Source organism: Diadema antillarum, unplaced genomic scaffold (assembly GCF_040938485.1).
Source record: "Diadema antillarum isolate AM-2024a unplaced genomic scaffold, OU_Dant_1.0 scf00000202, whole genome shotgun sequence".
Classification (NCBI taxonomy): Eukaryota; Metazoa; Echinodermata; class Echinoidea; order Diadematoida; family Diadematidae; genus Diadema; species Diadema antillarum.
Genome location: NW_027271091.1, coordinates 990449 through 1008189, shown reverse-complemented (window position 1 = coordinate 1008189; position 17741 = coordinate 990449). Strand labels below are relative to the sequence as shown.

Here is a 17741-nt window from a genome sequence, read left to right as displayed (position 1 = left end):
CCTTTAGCATGTCACAGTCATGAGAAGTAAGCAGTAAGTTGTCTTCACAGCTGGTTAACAAGTTGAGGACAGTTCGATTTTGCTACAACACGCATTTTCCATAGACCCTTGCCCGAGTATACTCGGGACTCGTCCTCAACAGGTTAAAGACTGATCTTGGAAAAGTTTGCCTTCACAAGGTATTACTACAGCACTACAAAACATAACACTCACTGATGCAGGTTTTGCCCCATTGCAAGCCCAGCAGACAAAACTTCAAAGTGTATCAAATATTGTACATACTGCTTCAAGTATAACGCTACTCAGACAGTGTTTTGGATTCTGTTGTTGTTATTTTTCAATGTAGCTTGAAGATGACTATGAATGCTGCCAAAACGTCTACACACTGACACAAGAGGGCTCACTACCACTGGTATTACTGATGGTTCGAGAAGAAAAAAGTGGTCACACGACAGACGTACCTGAGCCATGAGCGATGCCAGCTCTACTGCCATCTCCTTGCTAACAGGAAACCTGCCGGCCACGAGGTCGGCGTTGACCTGGTACGCCAGCAGCAGACGTTCCCTGTCCGTCTCATTCTGGCAACCATGACGATGGTACTCCCTACGGAAAAGTTTTGTGATGAGACAAACATTCTAGCATGAATACAAATCAAAGCTTGTAGCATGGCAGCTCGTGTCTGATATGAATACAAAAACATGCAATCTTTCACACAATGCCATTCAGAGGACAATGTTTTTACAATACCTTACAAATACACGCCACATTCCACACTGAACACCATGAACTTTGATGAATATGGATCAATCACTGATTGATTGATAGGGCATAAAAAACATCTTTTCAATGTTTGCACACAAAAACTGCCACTAATACTAAAGCTAAAACTAGACTTTTGCAAAAGCTTCTCATCTCTAACTTTCATCATATTGGACATTTTGAAATATGCTTTGACTGCCATAGGAAACTACAAACTAAATAGATGCATAAAATATCAGCTCTTTTTCTCTATCCATTTTACAATAGAGCTTTATAGCTCTATGAATTCATATTGAAACCTTCGAGGACCTTGTTTCATAATGCTGCCTACAACCTTCATTATACACTTCATTGGAATAAAACAGAAATGTAAACAACTCAAACTTCAACAGGTCTTGTAATTATTTGCAACTCAAATTCCACACAGATGCCACTGGCAACTGACCAATAATTCTCCCAGCTCACTGGTTGGTAGCCAGCTGGTAGAGAGACAACTAACTGCCAATCATTGTTAATTACAAACTGTTGTTGAGAAGGTTTATGAGAGCTATGCTGAGGTCCATGGCAGTCTGGACCAAGGGATTCAACTGACCGGTGTCGGTACGTGAGTCTGATAAGTCTCGATCCATCCTTCTTGCCTGCCTTGGACTCCTTCGCTGCCTGCTCCCACTTGGACACGACGTCACAGATCTGGCCCAGAGAGGGAAGACCATTTTTCATCCGTTAGTTCCTTCACTTTCTCTTCTCTCCTTTTCTTTTCTTTTGTTTTCTTTGTGAAATACATGAATAACTATGAATATTGTCTTTCTCTTCCCTCTCTCTTTTTTTTCTCCTTTCCTTCCTTCTTCTTTTTCTCTTCCCCTCTCTATTCTTCCTCTTTTCTCTACCATTTTCTTTTCTCAGTGGCATCCTTTCTTCTTCTATCCTTCATCTTTTAATCTCTCTTCAATATTACCATTTATATGTGTCAGAAATATCTAGATATCTATTCTAAATCATTTCGTTCTTATCAATATCTTGAGTGAATTACGTAATGCATGACTAAGCAATTTTATTATTTTCTATGTATTACATCTGAATCATGAATGTAAATGACTTGTTTGATTTTCACCTGGATGGCAAATATCTTCTTTTTTTTTTCATGATTTTCTCACAGGAAATGACTAAAATTAACATTGAAGTGGATCAACTTTTCTGATAAACAAACAACGAAATAAGCTAGATGCTCTTTTCTGTACACTGCATTAATAAGCCGAATATGTTTTCTCTAGTTACAAGCTAAATTTTATCTCACAAAAAAGTTTCCATTTCCTAATATAAAATTAGGAAATACTTCATTACCATCTACGATTTACATGAAAACATTCTTCAAATGCAGCAGGACCTTGCTGCATGTTTATGAAATAGTTCAGCCATAATTGACCAAAGCTTTCCACTAAATATGTCGACAAAGATGAAAACAATGGCTTAAATTTGCAAATTGCAAAATCCATGGACATCATGTTTTGACACCTTTCTACATTATCACATTTTCTTAAATAGCAAAATCAATTTGCTGACAGAGCACTATTAATTCATTCAAGTGTATGGCACAATGTGCCTGGTTGATATCTTTTGCTGACTATTGCTAGTCACCTAGGGCACACCACGAGGGGCTGTCATCATTCACCAGTTTTCTTGTGTGGGTGGGTAGGGGACCACTTCACTGAGTTAGCACCCTGCTCTTTGCAACGAATAAATGAAGCGGGATCTTTTACATGCGTGAGTTGTGGTTTACTCACACGCTGGACCTCCATTTAATGTCCTATCCAAGGGACAGGGAGCAATACTGGGAAGAGTTCTTACCTTGACATTGGTCGGTAGGCAGTGCTTGAGTTGCCTGCTGCTAGGATCGTCAGCAAAGAGAGCGAAACCAGAGTCCTCCTCTGTCCTCATGCCGCTGTGATGGTTCAACTGACGCAGGAATTCCTTCACCGTCATCGAACTATCAAAGCCAACAACCTAACGCGAGATGAGGCAATGTACAGAAAGATGATCAATACCTTGCACCTTCTTTTTTTTCTTGGTTGGTTTGCTTCCTTATTCAAGGAAGGACTTTACTTCTGTTTTTTTATGCATGCAATACCTGACGTTAATACAATACGTTACAGCAAAATATCAGCATAAAATCAATTCACAGCACAAGGAGACAAAATTAATGTAACAAAGTTCATAGGTGGCAATCATTGATTAACTCCAAACAAAAATGCATGATTTGTCAAGAAAACTCTCAATCAATATAAACCTTAATTTTTTAAAAACTCATTTCCATCCAATTGATAAACTTGAAAGGAATTGAGCTCTAGTATTTGTGATGTATTTCACATTTCCCAAGCAGTAACTATCAATGAACCTCCTTTCTCTTAACTAACTACTGTATACGCTGAATATTTTGCGAGGTTTTTATTTTCACTAATATCCCGAATCTAGTGCTATTCGCAAATTTAAAAATACGCAAGAATATTAACTCTGATTCCAACATGAATGTGACATGCACGGACACGTTTTTCCATTTAGTACTGTACTCCACAACTGCTAACTTAACCACTTGCAAAATTGTCGGGAAGTCATGATTTGCGAAAAATTTGACCCGCTAAATATATGGCACATACACATGTAGTATAAGAAATATTACAGATGGCCAAGATAAGGGGGGGGGGGGGGTGGAGGGAGCTTCACCTGGTACGTGTCATTTGCAAAGTGGACTGGAATGCTGATTGGTTTGGAGTGATAGTACGGATGCCTCTGGACAATGGACAGGACCTCCAGACGAGATGGTCTGGCCTCCCTCTTGCCGTTCCTATTGGTCCGCTCCACTGACCGCTGGCAGAAGATGGCGTACTTCCCTATCTCTGTCCTGGGAAGAGGAAGAGCATCAGTGCTTGACTGGATTAACTCTATGGGTGCTTGGAGTGTTGATTGGCACAGAAAACCCCACAGCATCGTACACATTTTTCAAAGTCCCTGTGGCACATAAAGCATCAATGAATCACTGGGATGCCATATTTCACAAGTTTTTTTTTTTTTTTATAATCACAAATGATCTTTGTTATTACCTGTAATGCGAATGCATTTCAACAAATCTTCCAACTCTCACAATGAATTCCACTCTACATTCAAGCTAACTTCAAACTGAATTCTATCAATCATACTGAAAAGTGACAGGCTTATTGTAATCAGATAAAAAATATACCAAAAAAAAAAGAGACCCCCAAAAAAGACAACCAGACATAGGGTTACATGAATTCATAAAATGAGGATAACAGATGCAAGAACATGGATGCAAGACTAGGCAATAATATCAACATTTATACTGCTGTGTTCACTGAAAATATCATAAATCATTATCTCTCCCAAAATAGTTCAATAATGGCACCTCCTCCTGTTAAAAGCCATTATTACTACATGACCACATCTTGGCAGTATAATCTGACTCAAATGACTGTAGTTTTTTCCTTCCTTCTTCTACCCTCATTCCCCCCCCCCCCAAAAAAAAAAACATAAACATTGCATATACTTTGTATTTCTGGTGTTCTGCCCCCTTTGGTGTATCCCTGCACATTTTAATACCTAAGAGGAGCACAGTGAAGAGGACTTACTTGGTGTCTGCGAATCTCTCCAGGTGTCTGCGGAGGAGCCACATGAACTGGTGGGAGGGGAGGAAGAGTTGACACATCATGGCCAGGAGCTGCCAGGCTTGGCTGACCGTGTGCTCGCCACCCACTGACCGCTGGTCCCTGGTCCGAGGACTTTCCTCTCCACTCTGAATGGGATGGGAAGAGGTGGGGAGGGCGAAAGAATGATAAATCCAAAATCAAATTCTCTAATCTTTTTTTAATAAAAGCATTTCAAGCACACACTTATGATGTGTGGTCTGCTGCATTTTTCCCTTTGCAAATATTTCTTTTAAATGGAGGAAAGATATATTCTGAGGGGTGAAGGTTCAGGTGTGAGTTTCTTCAATTGGTCTCCCTCTACAAATTAAAGTTGTGATCTTAACGAATTTAATTTGTAGAGGGAGACAAATTGAAGAAACTTGCACCTGAATATTTCTTTTCTTTGACATCTGATTTGTCTTCATTCAAGACAAATTTGCAAGTTCTGTTTACATTGTTTTCTGTTGTCATTAATGTTGAAAAAAAAAATCCTCAGTGATGTTACTTTGAAATATAACGTTGGAAAATGCAGAAATAAAACCAACCAACCAACCAACCAACCAACCAACCAACCAACCAACCAACCAAACACACAAACAAACAAAAAGAAAAAGTCCAAAATAATGGTTTGAAACTTAATCATGAGACTTTTCCATATTTTAAATATCATCTCCTACAAAAGACATTATGCAGTACTACAATTTGAGAAAAGCAGTATTATCCATGAAACCTGCAGTATCTTGGGGAAAATGGTATGAAATACAGCAAATAAAAAAAAAGTAACAGGTGGCATTTCTGAAACACATGACAACTTACCGCTGAAGGCAATGCTGAGCTGTGGTTGGTCTGCTTGATCACCTGACAGTACATCTCGTTCTGGAGCTCCGTGTGTGACAGGCCCGTCTGCAATGCATTCTGGGCCAGGTTGACGTGATAGTCGACTGCAGGCATGTCCAGGGAGGCACTGATAAATAGATTACATGTCTGTGGGCAAAGAAAGAATAAGCATGAACATAAGAGAGAGCAAATGCCTGAGGAATTTAAAAAAAAAAAGTCAAATACACAAAAATTCTTCATCTCTGGAAGAATTCATATTTATTTGACTTGATTTCTGCACCTAAAAAAACCCAAAATGTATAAAATTTGACTTTTGAAAATTCTGAGAACAAAACTATTATAAATATATATCAAAATATATCAAGAAGTATAATCCTATATAATGGCATGCAAAAGGATACCTAAATACATTTTTGAATGCACATGATACCGTCTTATTGAAAAAAAAACCCACATGGAATTGTAGTAGTGTAGTTCTCAGTTGTATAACAGTATGAATGTGTCATTTTGCATCATGTGATCAGAGCACATACCCAGTAAAATACCATTTATTCATTGTAAAGATTGGTTTAAAATAAAAATTGTCAAAATTTCGTGGCTAATCCTTCCTTGAAGGGAGAAAGCAACACTAAATCTCCTGCAGTTGTCATCAACATTTAAAATTCCAGCTAATATTTCAAGCAACAACTGATTTCTCCTGTTTTTCAAAAATCATAGAAGCTTCTCATCCTTTATCATTGTTTAGCCAACAATACCCAAATTTCCTCTTGACTTTGCCGCAGCACATGTTTGAAAACTGGGTTACCTTGCTAAACTTGACCGCCTCCCGACTGAGGGCGTCCGACAGGAGGGTCGTCAGGGGGCGGTCGCGGCTCTCTTTGGAGAAGACCATGGCGGGGTGCTTCCAGAGGGGGCTGGCCAGGGGGCTGTCCGTGCCCATCAGCTTCTTGACGATGCTCTCGAACTCTGTGCCACCATCCGGAGAGTTGCCACCACTCCCGCCACTGGCAACCATGAGGTGGTATAACCAGGAGTCCTTGGAGAAGGGGGGGGGGGGGGAGGAAAGAGGTTTTGTTAGTTTTTTGTTTACAGAAAAAAGCACTGCTCATTAAGTTTCATTTTCTATGTATATGTTCATATGTCTTTAGGTGTGTTTCTTTGTTAGTCTGTCTGAGGGAGTGGAGCTAAGATGTGCCACTGGAAGTAGAAATTATGAAAATGAGCAGTAGGTCATGAAAAACCCATCAAATCACTGCTCTTCCTTTTAGATTTTGGCAAAGATCAAACCATGGATATCCGATTAAGAAAAAAGAAAAAGAAAGAAACCCTTAAAACTGACAGTAACTTCTCTGCTTGGTAAACAGAATACACTGAATAATACATGTTGCCGTTTCCATCTGTACACTCTTCAAAGTTTTGGGATTATGACATCTATCGGAAATAGATATCATATCACAGCAATTTAGATATCTGTAAAAATGGTATACTTCCCTTACCTTTTCCTCCTGTGAGGTGAAGTTGAGGAAAGTGGTGCTCTGCTTCTCTGGCTTCTTGGAGATGATGGAGAGGGTGAACTTGGTGGGCTCCGACCTGTCATCTCCTTCGTCATCCGACACGGCCGACTGGTCCACCTCAGCTACGGAAGCTTCTCTCATGTCTATGGTGCCAAGTGCAGACTACAGCAGTAAAGCAAAGACATCGCATATTATTGCAAATCTATTCTTTGTTCTCAGCTTGACACAGAATATGTGACTCTGCACCTCAAAACAAACAAAAAGTCGCCAGACATCAATTTTTAGTTAAGACCATATTCTGAAAGAGCAGACCTTAAGCTTTAAAATGATGTATAACTCAAATCAAATGGACACTCCTAACCTATCTAAATATTGGAAAGAAAGCACAAACTCAGAAAAGTGTGAACTGAGAAAAGAGGCTCTGAAGTACAGTGTCTATTCAAGCGCTTAATCTTTACCAAACCGTGCTGGCTGTGCGATGAATGGGACAAAAAACAGGAAGTAAACCACCAGAGTAACAACAATGAAGAGATTATCAGATTAAACTGACATTAAGCATGCCTCATTAACACATTCTGTCCATAATCAGTGCCAACTTTCAAAGCAGTAGCACTATTCTTTCAAAAGTTATTAGAGTTGAAAGCGAAGAGTGTGGACAAGGTTTTTCAGAAATGAAAAAGGGATTCTAAAGACACACCTAATCACACTATTCTACCAAAAATGTTCGAGATAAACTGCTTTAAAACACACTTTCCTGCCCGTTTTACGATACCAAATTTTAGCATAATGTAAAAGAAGACCCGCTCTTTTAGAAAATATTAAAAAGTCAAATTCGGCTAGGTTGACCCATTTCACTTATTTTCAGTCCTCATGCAAAATCAGTGTGTGCGACTTTATGTTTCGTTTTGAGGTGCACAGTCACATATGTCTACTTATCTCTCTCTCTCCACATATCAGTCTATTTATTCACTTATCTACCTATTTGTCAATCTTTCTATCTCTTTGTCCACATTTCTCTTTGTTGTACTTTCTATTCATCTATTTGTCTATCTACCTCTCCATCTGCTAACCTATTTATATATTTCTACAGCTCTCTATCTATATTTCTCCACCAATTTATCTGTCTATCTACATACAAATATTCATACTACCACATGAGCATTTTCAAAAGATACAACTTCCTTTGTGACTATGAAGTGCTGAACAAGGTATTTGACTTCTTTGATGGCAACAAACAGTGATATCAGGCTTACACCACATCACTAGAAAACTATCCAAAAAAAGCCTAATGAACTTTAAAAAATTCCCATATCAAGAAGACTTTTATATTTTCTTTTCAGGATATGAAGCGATATACAGTCAAACCTGTCTATAGCAGTCACACAAGGAAGACCAAAAAAAAAAGTGGACATCAAGAGGTGGCAAGGTGTAGACATGGTCTTTAATATGGCTTTTTTTTTTTTTGGGGGGGGGGGGGAGGGGAGTCTTTTTAGTGGTTATTTATGGCAGGTGGTTTGACTGTATAGACCGATTCTGTGACGCGCTATGTGTATTTTTGGCATGGGCAGCGCCATTAACGCGGTGTCTTAGCCGACCCCCCCCTCCCCTCTCCCCCACCCCCTTCCGCGCGTGGAATGAAAAACTGATGCATGGTCGTTTTAGCCAATAGGCGTCTTGTACTGAGTGCGCGAATGCTTGCTTAGTGCGCGAACCTTTGTTACAAGTGCGCGATAAACATGTTGCCCGTGGGGTGGGGGAGAGGAGGGGGGGTTGGCTAAGACACCTCAAAATGAGCTTATGGCTGCGCCCAGTGCCACAAATTGTCTGCTGCTCTCAACGAACCCGAATCGGTCTATAAGTTTTCAGGAAGTATCCTGCATGATCAGATAGACTTGGCAGCTCTGGTGAACAGGTGAGTACAGAGTGTCAAACATCGTTACTACCTTCTCCTTCTCTGCCTTGTAGTATTTCAGGTTCCTGTCGGCCAGCACACACCAGCACCTCTTGGAGTTGCCCAGTTTGACCTTGGTGACCCAGCCCTGCATGGTGACCCCTGGGGGCAGGGCCAGGGGCAGCTCGCTGGGCTTCCGGTACTTCTCTAGCACCCTGTCAATCACTGCAGCCAAAACACACACATATCCAAAAACCATGAGGCAATGAAGGGATTTTGATGGCATTATTGTAGTCATCATTTTACCCCTGGATAATTCCGGCTTCCTCTCTCATCAGCTGTTTCCAACTGTTTTTTGAACACTGTCTGTTCTCAAAAATATATTTGGATATACTGTAAAAGTGGATATTTTCATGTGAGTAATTTTTTGCGCTTGGTCAGGAAAGATTAATTTTGCATATTTTTTTATTCCATGGAATCAAGACATTAACTGATGGAATACATGGCAAGCAAAAATATTCGCATGCTTTAATTTTTGCGCTAGTACTGTATCTGTTTGTGTGAAATTTCCACACCGCGAAATTTCCACATTTACAGTATATGTGCATGAATGCTTATCATTGACTTTTTGACTACTGAGGGGGAGGGCAATTCAATTTGAAGAAACAAACATATCAACATTTCCTAACTCATGAATGTATGATTCTGGGCCCAGCATTTTAACAGCAAATGAATCAGTTGGTACTTCTATTTCAGATGGTTCTCGTCTGACAGCTGTTGCTATGTCAGTAAAGCTCCAGACAAGCCTGAATTGAACAAGCTATGGGATTGCCATGGATTCTCCCTCCGGAGAGGAAATGTTAGTAAAGTTTAAATACAATCATAAATTACTGGCCTATAGACAATGCTTTGATGTTAAAAGTTCGACTTACACTATGCCTTGCTTGAAGACAAAGAGAAGAAAGAAATGCTCTCTTTTACTTCTAACAAAACTGTGCTACTAGAACAGAAATACACAGCTATGGCATAGTATCACAGACACTTCCCTTGGTTTTTACCACAGGTAGCGAGTTTATCTCAGAGCAAGCCCATCTGATTTACGTCATCACTTCTAGAATTTCGACCAGTACCAGTTCAAAGGTATTAACCCGTTGAGGACGAGTCCCGAGTATAATCGGGCTTGTGTCTATGGGAAATGTGTGTTGTATCAAAATCAAACTGTCCTCAACGGGTTAAAATAGACATATATATTGAGGTAGGGGTGAACAAAATCTCTTCAAGTTGGACAGAGTCTGCTGAACTCACGTCTTATCCACTCCTCCATGACGGCCGGAGACTCTGCGGTCAGGTAGTACGTCCTCTTCGATGTGGCCAGCTCAAAAGTCTGGAGGCCCTCAGAGGGCGCTATTTTGCAGAACTTGTCTAGTGGCACCTGACCGCGGGGTTTCCTGGATACGTCATTCTGTAGGTGGCGAATGCAGGAAACAATTTCAAAGGAAGGAAAGAGTGAGTGAATTTTCTTTTTTTTTTTGTGCCCATCTATATATACATCCATAAGTCTTGTTTCATTATCCATGATCGACGTCTCTTTCACTATGTTCTCATTTATACCTATAGATGCATATCATAAAAATGTATATTAAAAATATAATCTATCGTATCAAAGAATGTTATTAGTTGTTTTCAGGTTTTGCAACAATGTATCAAATATTGACACTACCAAGCAACAAAATGTTGTATTTTGTCACAAAATAATAAGATTGTATCTTTTGTTCAATTCAATTCAATTCAAAATGATTTTATTTCCATATAAAGTAATACAAAGTAATGTACATAATGCTTACATGAGTACATAATATTTAAAGGAACTTTGAATCACGTAGTTTCAACAAAACATGAATACAATTATCATAATGATATTAACTCTGGTTTGGATAAATAATCAAGTAAGCAATACAATCTTCATTCATAACTCTACCTGGAAAAAAGCAATTCACAAGAAAAGCATATCTTGTAAAATTTGTGAATTACTCTAGAAGGTGAGGGCATCTCAAGATCTGTCAAGGACTCCATGTATGAAAATTTTGATATCCTGATGTCCGGCGAAGTAATCAGAAAATTAAAAAAGGACTATGACAAGGACAAGAACGAAAGCAGAGACGGAACAGACAGAAAATAAAATGTTATCATAGAGCTGTACTCTTTATGATAAATGATCATTCATTTAAACCGTTGAGGACAAGTCCCAAGCATAATTGGGCAAGTGTCTATGGAAAAAGCACGTTGTAGCGAAATCAGCCCATCCTCAATGGGTTAATGGATAGGTACATTAACAAATGACAGATTATCTTAATGCAATACAATTGTTCACACCTACTTGCATTGTTTCTTTCACAGTACTTTAAGTCAGAAATGTTCACTGTTCAGCTGAACATCCTTTCCTGTCTAATTGTCAGTACAAGAGACTATCCAAAAAATTTTCTAACACGTTTTTATTGGTACCTCAATGACAGATTAAGGCGCCAATTGGTAATATACACTTTCATGAATGAAGTTTATGTAACATCAATTGCAGCTGACTCAAATGCTGTATGGAGTTTGGAGTTTGTTGAGTGAGCCTCAGACTCAGTCGCAGATCGCAGTCGATGCAAGTGCTTGTGGTTTCCCTTTTGTCTCACCACAATCTCCCCGATCCCGCCGAGGCTCTGCGCCTTACATGGTGACATCATCCATTGTCTATTGGAAGCCTCTATCTTTGGCGCTAATCTTAGCGCGGCAGACCTCGACTCACTTTTTGCGCCCAGTGGTTGGCACCCTTGGGAGTATAAGGTCTCCCCTGCTTCCCCCTCCCCCTTCCACAGTAACTTCTCCTCAGCCAGCTGTTCTGATCACCCTTGCTTTTACGGTCACTTACCGGCGATTTGTAGTACAGGAGTTCGGCTTGGCCCATTTTCAGAACAAACCAGCGTCTCTTCCACGTCTTGACTCGCCCTCCGAGTTTCGTCAACCAGCCAGACTTTTCCGATGGCTCCTGTTTCAGGGGAACATGTTTACAAGCAAAAAGCTGAGGCTTATTAATTGAACAACTGGTAAGGGTGTAACTGATTGACAAATTGTCCTTCAGCGACATAAATAAACACTGATTATTTAGCATTTGAGTGATAGCCAGATAAAAGTCTTGGGCATACATACTTGGGTGAGATTTGAATCGACCATCTCCTAATTGCTAGACAGGTGTCATATCAACTGTACCACCAAGCTTCTGCCCAATAGCCAGTAATGATTCTGTTCCCTTGTACAGCAGGTACTGCATATTTACCTCCACCAAGGGGGGAGGTCACTGTAAAACATGATATATTTGCGGCATGAAATTTTCGCGAATTGGAGCTGACAGCCTTTTTCGCGGCATGAAATTTTCGCGAATTGCCACTGGCGTTCAATGCACGTAGTGTAGACAAAAACTTTCGCGTGCATTTTAATTTCGCGAATTTTGGCGCTCGCGAAATTTGCGAAATTAAAATGCACGCGAAAATTTCTCGTTTTACAGTATGTTTTCTTTACCGTTGGTTTGTTTGTTACTTGGTTGGCTGGTTCGTTCGTTTGTCCGTGTTCAAAATAACTCAATAAGTAGTTAACGGATTGAGATGAAACTTGCAGGAAAGGTCTAGAATGATACAAGTAACAAACGATGAACTTTTGGTAGTGATCCGATAATTTTGGGGGAATTTATGAAGGTTTTTTTATATTTTGGCAAGTAAGGTCAATGAACTTGAGAGTTCAGGCTGCGCGTATTTGAGGTTTGCATGCGCGCACTAAAGTGTGTGCTCTAGTTTCTGCTCCAGGTCGAGGCGCGGGGTGCAGCTGAGGGTTTATGACGTAACAAAGGCTTCTACAGTATATTGGGAAATCGGTCGGCTTTCAGCACACAATGCAGTATGTATGAGTGGAAATCATTGATCTCTGTGGAAGAACAAGATCAGTGCGGATGGAAATGGGCTGCATGCTTGGCGGAGGTCTGCGCTCTCAGCGTGCTTCTCTAGTTACTTAAAGCAATGATTCTTGAGACTCAAGAATTGAACACAAGAATCATTACTTTGAATAGTTAGGGTGTACAGTGTAATATGATTACAATAAATAACCAAATACGTACAAGTATGGATATTTCCCCAAATCTTATGTATGATACAAAAAATTTGATATCAGCCCAATTATTTCACTCTTGCTACATCAAAACAAGATAAACATATCAACGATACTTTTTACCTTTGTAAGGTATATGATCTTGGACCAAGGAATCTCTATAAAATCATCAACATCAACACAGTCAAACATGCTGAACATCACATTGCCTCATCTTGAATTCTTTGAGAGCTTAAGAAAGGAGGTAATAGTCATCTGTTCATGGGGGGGGGGGGAAGGGGGGGGGCTTGCAATGAATAAAGCCTTGTCACATGGGACAATCTTGAGAAGAAATGATTTCACTTCTTGGATCCCTCACTCCATCCATATTCTCTCATCAATGACACATCCTCACAGAGATGGACTGCACATGACTCACAAAGGGTGGGTGGAGGAATCTCGACACTTTATGACGCACCTTGTCCGACTTGTCCAGAGAGTCCGAGCTGGACTTTGAGGCTTTGTCCAGACTGCACGTCTTCAGGAGCTTGGCCCTGGGTTCGGGTTCGTCCGAGCTGTTGCCGTCGTGCGACGGCACCCTGACGGCATCGGGTGGGATGGAGTAGTCCGCATCCGAGGCTGATGAGTGGGCGGACACACCTTGGAAGTGGACAAATAGAAGACTGGTCAAATTCTTTGACGAAAAATACTTGTGATTCCATATAAATATTCCAATGCAAGCACGAAACAGAATTCTTTGCATCAGCTAAAAATGTTTCAACCACAACCAAGTTTCTTTCTTTCCTATACTTCTCGAGCCCACTGTCCAGAAAATAAGTCTTTACTCATCTCTATTAGTTGCACTTGTCTCACCAGGTTTTAACCTTTTTGCGCCACAATCTTTTGACAGTGTGTACAAAGTGATAGGGTTTTGTGTTCTGAATGGCACTCAAAGCACCAAGAGGATTAACCAGCTGCAGCAAATGAAGCAATGGATAGTGAATTGAGCACCCCTAATGAACACATTTATTTGCCACCGTTCAAACACACACACACACACACAAACACACACAAATCACTCTGCTTCGAATGAAGCAGTTTGAATCAACAGACTACACATCAGCATACCTAAACAATGACTGGCGCATGATTCTGCGCACCTAGGTATGTGGACCTCGTGTGGCGAATTGCATGGCTGAATTCTAAAAATCGATAATTTCCTCTAGTGCCTTTCACACATGCCAAATCATCATGGGGTAAATTATTGTGAGGGTTAGAATAAACAAAATCAAGATGAACCAATTTTTTCCATTGTGACGCTTATCTTGAGAGTCAATCTTTTTTGGGGTCCGCCACACACGGATGAACGGTTTTCCCATCATAATATAGATATCGATCTTCAAAAACTGTTAACTTTGGAAGTGTCTCCCACAATCGCACCTCTCTTCAGCCCTGCAGCAGGCAGCGTGGCAGACGATCCCGCCAGAAGCTTCTTCTTGGGGCTTCCCAGCGATGAGCCCATCAGCTTCAGGCTACCGCCCGTGCCCTTCAGAGCCTTGGTGGACTTCAGGGAGCCGTGGTGGCCGGACTGGGAGGCCGGCGGAGGGGGAGGGGGCGGCTTGCTAGAGCTGGACTCATCGTCCGAGGAATCGGAGGACTCGCCGGTGAAGGGTGTGGAGCGGATCAGAGTCAAACGCTGCCAGAGGACAAGAAGATTTTGCAGTTTAACAATAATGAAGTCACCCTCTTTCAGCACAGTTTTGAGTTACAAAGATGTAGCGTCTCATACGACACATCTTAAACATCTGTTTGACAGTTTGTAATCACTGAATAAATTCCAAAAGCCCTGTGATGTACCATGGGGTCACCATTTCATCTTTACAAAATTAGATTTATAAGTAATTTAGATTTAGCTCATAGTGGAGTCAAGCTTTGATAGAGTCCTGAAACGGACCAACCAAAAGTTTTTTTTAAAAACTTTACTTTCTCAATTCACAATGCTGCTTTCCATAATGTACTATTCATTATTATGCATGTATTTGGTGTATGAAGCAGCATGTGAATTGAGAAAATAAAATTGAAAAAAAAAAGGACCAACCAGAAGTGACAAAGAAAGCAATATTCTTCAAAAGATAAACTGCACAGAAGGCATTCAACAGCACAAAAAATTTGTCTTTTTCATCATGACCCTTTGTTTAGATATCAGCAATTGTTTTCAAAGGGAAGTTGGACAATTGGATGATATTTTTTCTTTGAAAACCTGATCCCACAACCATCCCTTGGGACACTTCAACAACAGAAGTGAAACCAAGAAACATAGCATCCGCTCTTCAAAACCCTAGTGACAAACTATTCAAACATTATGTGTGTCTTGACATAAACCCTTTCTGTGCTGAGGACTTTGGACAGTGTGTACAATGCTACAGGGGTTTTATATAGGGCTAATCAGTTCATTTAAACATGACACTGTCATGAAGAGCATCCATGAAAAGCTCTGCATACTCAATTGGGTGTGGTTGACTTTTTCTTTCCCTTCTCCTCTTTGCCTTGGGATTCAAGGAATTTGAAACATATTTCCATACCTGTGGGAATAACAGCAGTAGATAATTCAGGGCTGCCTATCATGTCATTCTACAAACACATACAATTAATGCAGTATTTTTGAGATCTTTGAATACTCTTCACTGATTAAGGGAACGGGAATATTAGCCACTACTTAATTGCTACAGAAATTTCTAAAAGCACTGCCAGTATGAAAACATCGAGTATTAAGGAGGAAGGCCTCTGACAACCATTCCCCTCCCATTCCTCACCACCAAATTACTGTATCAGCCACTGAAAAATGACTTGGGGAGAAAAACAAAACACAAACTGATCTTTCTGAAACCATAACATTGTCAAGACTGAAATTAGGTCTCATTTTGTAGACATAGATTTCAAGCAGAGGAGAGTCAGCAGGGACAGATAGAACTCTTCACTTCGCAACTGAGAACCAATTACCAATTATATATGACATCTGATTTCCTTGTTTTCCCTCCACCTAACTCTCAGGCCCTCTTGAGTTTAGCCATCAAAACAAGAGGCTTGTAGTCATGGTAACAGACAGAACAATCTCTTGTGAAACTTGAACCCAGCTCATCCCCAAGTTACACTGTGTACTTTTTCCCCCCTTTCTTTCGATGGCTGTCAAGTTTTGTGGATTACAATACAAGGATGTATACATGTGTCTGGACTTGCCATGCCTTTAGGCAAATCATGGGCTGAGGAAAGAGCTGTAGAGTATAGCTTGTACAAAAGAAATGCATAGCTAAATAGTATATCAACCAGCACCATAAGCAGCAGGATGACAAATGAGTGGGACTACACAATCTTGCAGAAAAAAACATACATAAATTACATATACAAAACACACACACACACACACAAACAAACACACAGTACATAGCGAATGAATGAATACACAAAGCAAAAGGACTTGCCATTGTTGCCAGACGTGAGTCATAGAGACTGAGCAATTGTCTGATTTCTGACTTTGACTGCAGAAAAAGATGCGACATGGACAGGTTAATAAAACAGGTGTGACATGAATTGATCAATTATTGGAAAATTTGTGAATGATTTGCAGACACTGAATGCAGTACTAAATAGTGAATTAACGTTGTTTGATTCCAGGAAGGCATCCATTTAGAGTTTTCACTTTAAAAAACGAATGTCAATCTCATTACTTTCATATCAAATAGGATTCTGGGTCACACAAGATTTCTGAAAGCCATTATAAACACATCTGTAAGTCTGCAAAATCACTTTTAACGTATCAATTCCTGACTGCGAGAGTCATGATAGTTTTGTTGTTGTGCACATCTGACTGGCTTGGAAAGAAAGAGTCAGAAACATGGCAAATCTTATTGACGAGCTTTAGAAATGCAGACAAACAAGCCCCAAACCAATGGCACACTAAAGATGAAGAAAAATAGATTATTAAAGCACATACACGTACATAGGCAAACATAGAAATGAGGGATGTAAAAAGCGCAGAAAGACGTATGTACAAACATGAGTAGAATGCCCTGGAGTCTCTAAGAAAGGATACCAAACCAAAGATTTGGCCACCCTATTTGTCTGAATGTACTGACGCCAGTATACTGTAAATGCAGAAATTTTCACAGTATATCAGTTTTTGTGTATTTGTGCTACTTTTTGCCAAGCGCAAATACTAAAACCTGCAAAAATATCTTCACAATTTTCTTTGCACATTTTGAATGGGCTGATGATTGTGCAGCTTGAATTCAAGATCCCATGACTACGTTTTTTAGCCACTCAGCACGAACCTTAATTGCACGAATATACTGATATTTGCAATAATCAGTTACTCTGAACAGTTGTTGTTGTTGTTGTTTTGTGTTTTTTTTTTGGGGGGAGGGGTCAATTAAAGTCTTAATTGGACAGTAAAACAACACCAACACAGGCCACTTCAAAGTGTTTCATTTCTACACAAGAATTTTACTGTTTGTTTGGTCTTTCTTTCTGTTTTTTTTATTTATTTTTTTGGTGACAAATAGGATACAACAGATTTCATCCCTGGCTTTGAATCATTTATTGCAGATATCCTCTCTTGGAGAACACCACAAAGATTACTAGAAAAAGGTGGATTCATAAACAAACAAACAAAAAACCCAACAAGAACAATATAAAAACAAAAACAAAAGGGACAAACAAAAACATACAAAAATAAACAAGACATACAAGTATCAGTACAGATGTGAAAAGGTGAGAGCAATGTTAATACCAGTAGAGGTACAAGTGTATGGGCAGGCAACATGGAGGAATATTATGCACTATATCACAATGGATTGGTACTTGCACACTGCATGCTCAGATGATCTTTCAAGGCTCATGCACTTTTAATAGCTATGAGTTTTAAAGTTT

The 17741-nt window shown here is 39.9% G+C and overlaps 1 protein-coding gene across 1 annotated transcript in view; it reads right to left on the bottom strand.

Moving 5' to 3' along the window:
• LOC139723906 (pleckstrin homology domain-containing family H member 2-like) overlaps nt 1–17741 on the bottom strand; it is a 106459-nt gene that overhangs the window by 11483 nt on the left and 77235 nt on the right. Inside the window, exons 9-21 of the mRNA XM_071635110.1 lie at nt 14256–14511; nt 13294–13475; nt 11611–11727; nt 10002–10158; nt 8749–8921; nt 6788–6967; nt 6097–6327; nt 5259–5438; nt 4398–4528; nt 3478–3655; nt 2605–2760; nt 1352–1449; nt 462–603 (exon numbers count right to left, since the gene is read on the bottom strand). Of these exons, the coding sequence (XP_071491211.1) occupies nt 462–603; nt 1352–1449; nt 2605–2760; nt 3478–3655; nt 4398–4528; nt 5259–5438; nt 6097–6327; nt 6788–6967; nt 8749–8921; nt 10002–10158; nt 11611–11727; nt 13294–13475; nt 14256–14511 (2181 nt within the window). The remainder of the gene's footprint in view (nt 1–461; nt 604–1351; nt 1450–2604; nt 2761–3477; nt 3656–4397; nt 4529–5258; nt 5439–6096; nt 6328–6787; nt 6968–8748; nt 8922–10001; nt 10159–11610; nt 11728–13293; nt 13476–14255; nt 14512–17741) is intronic.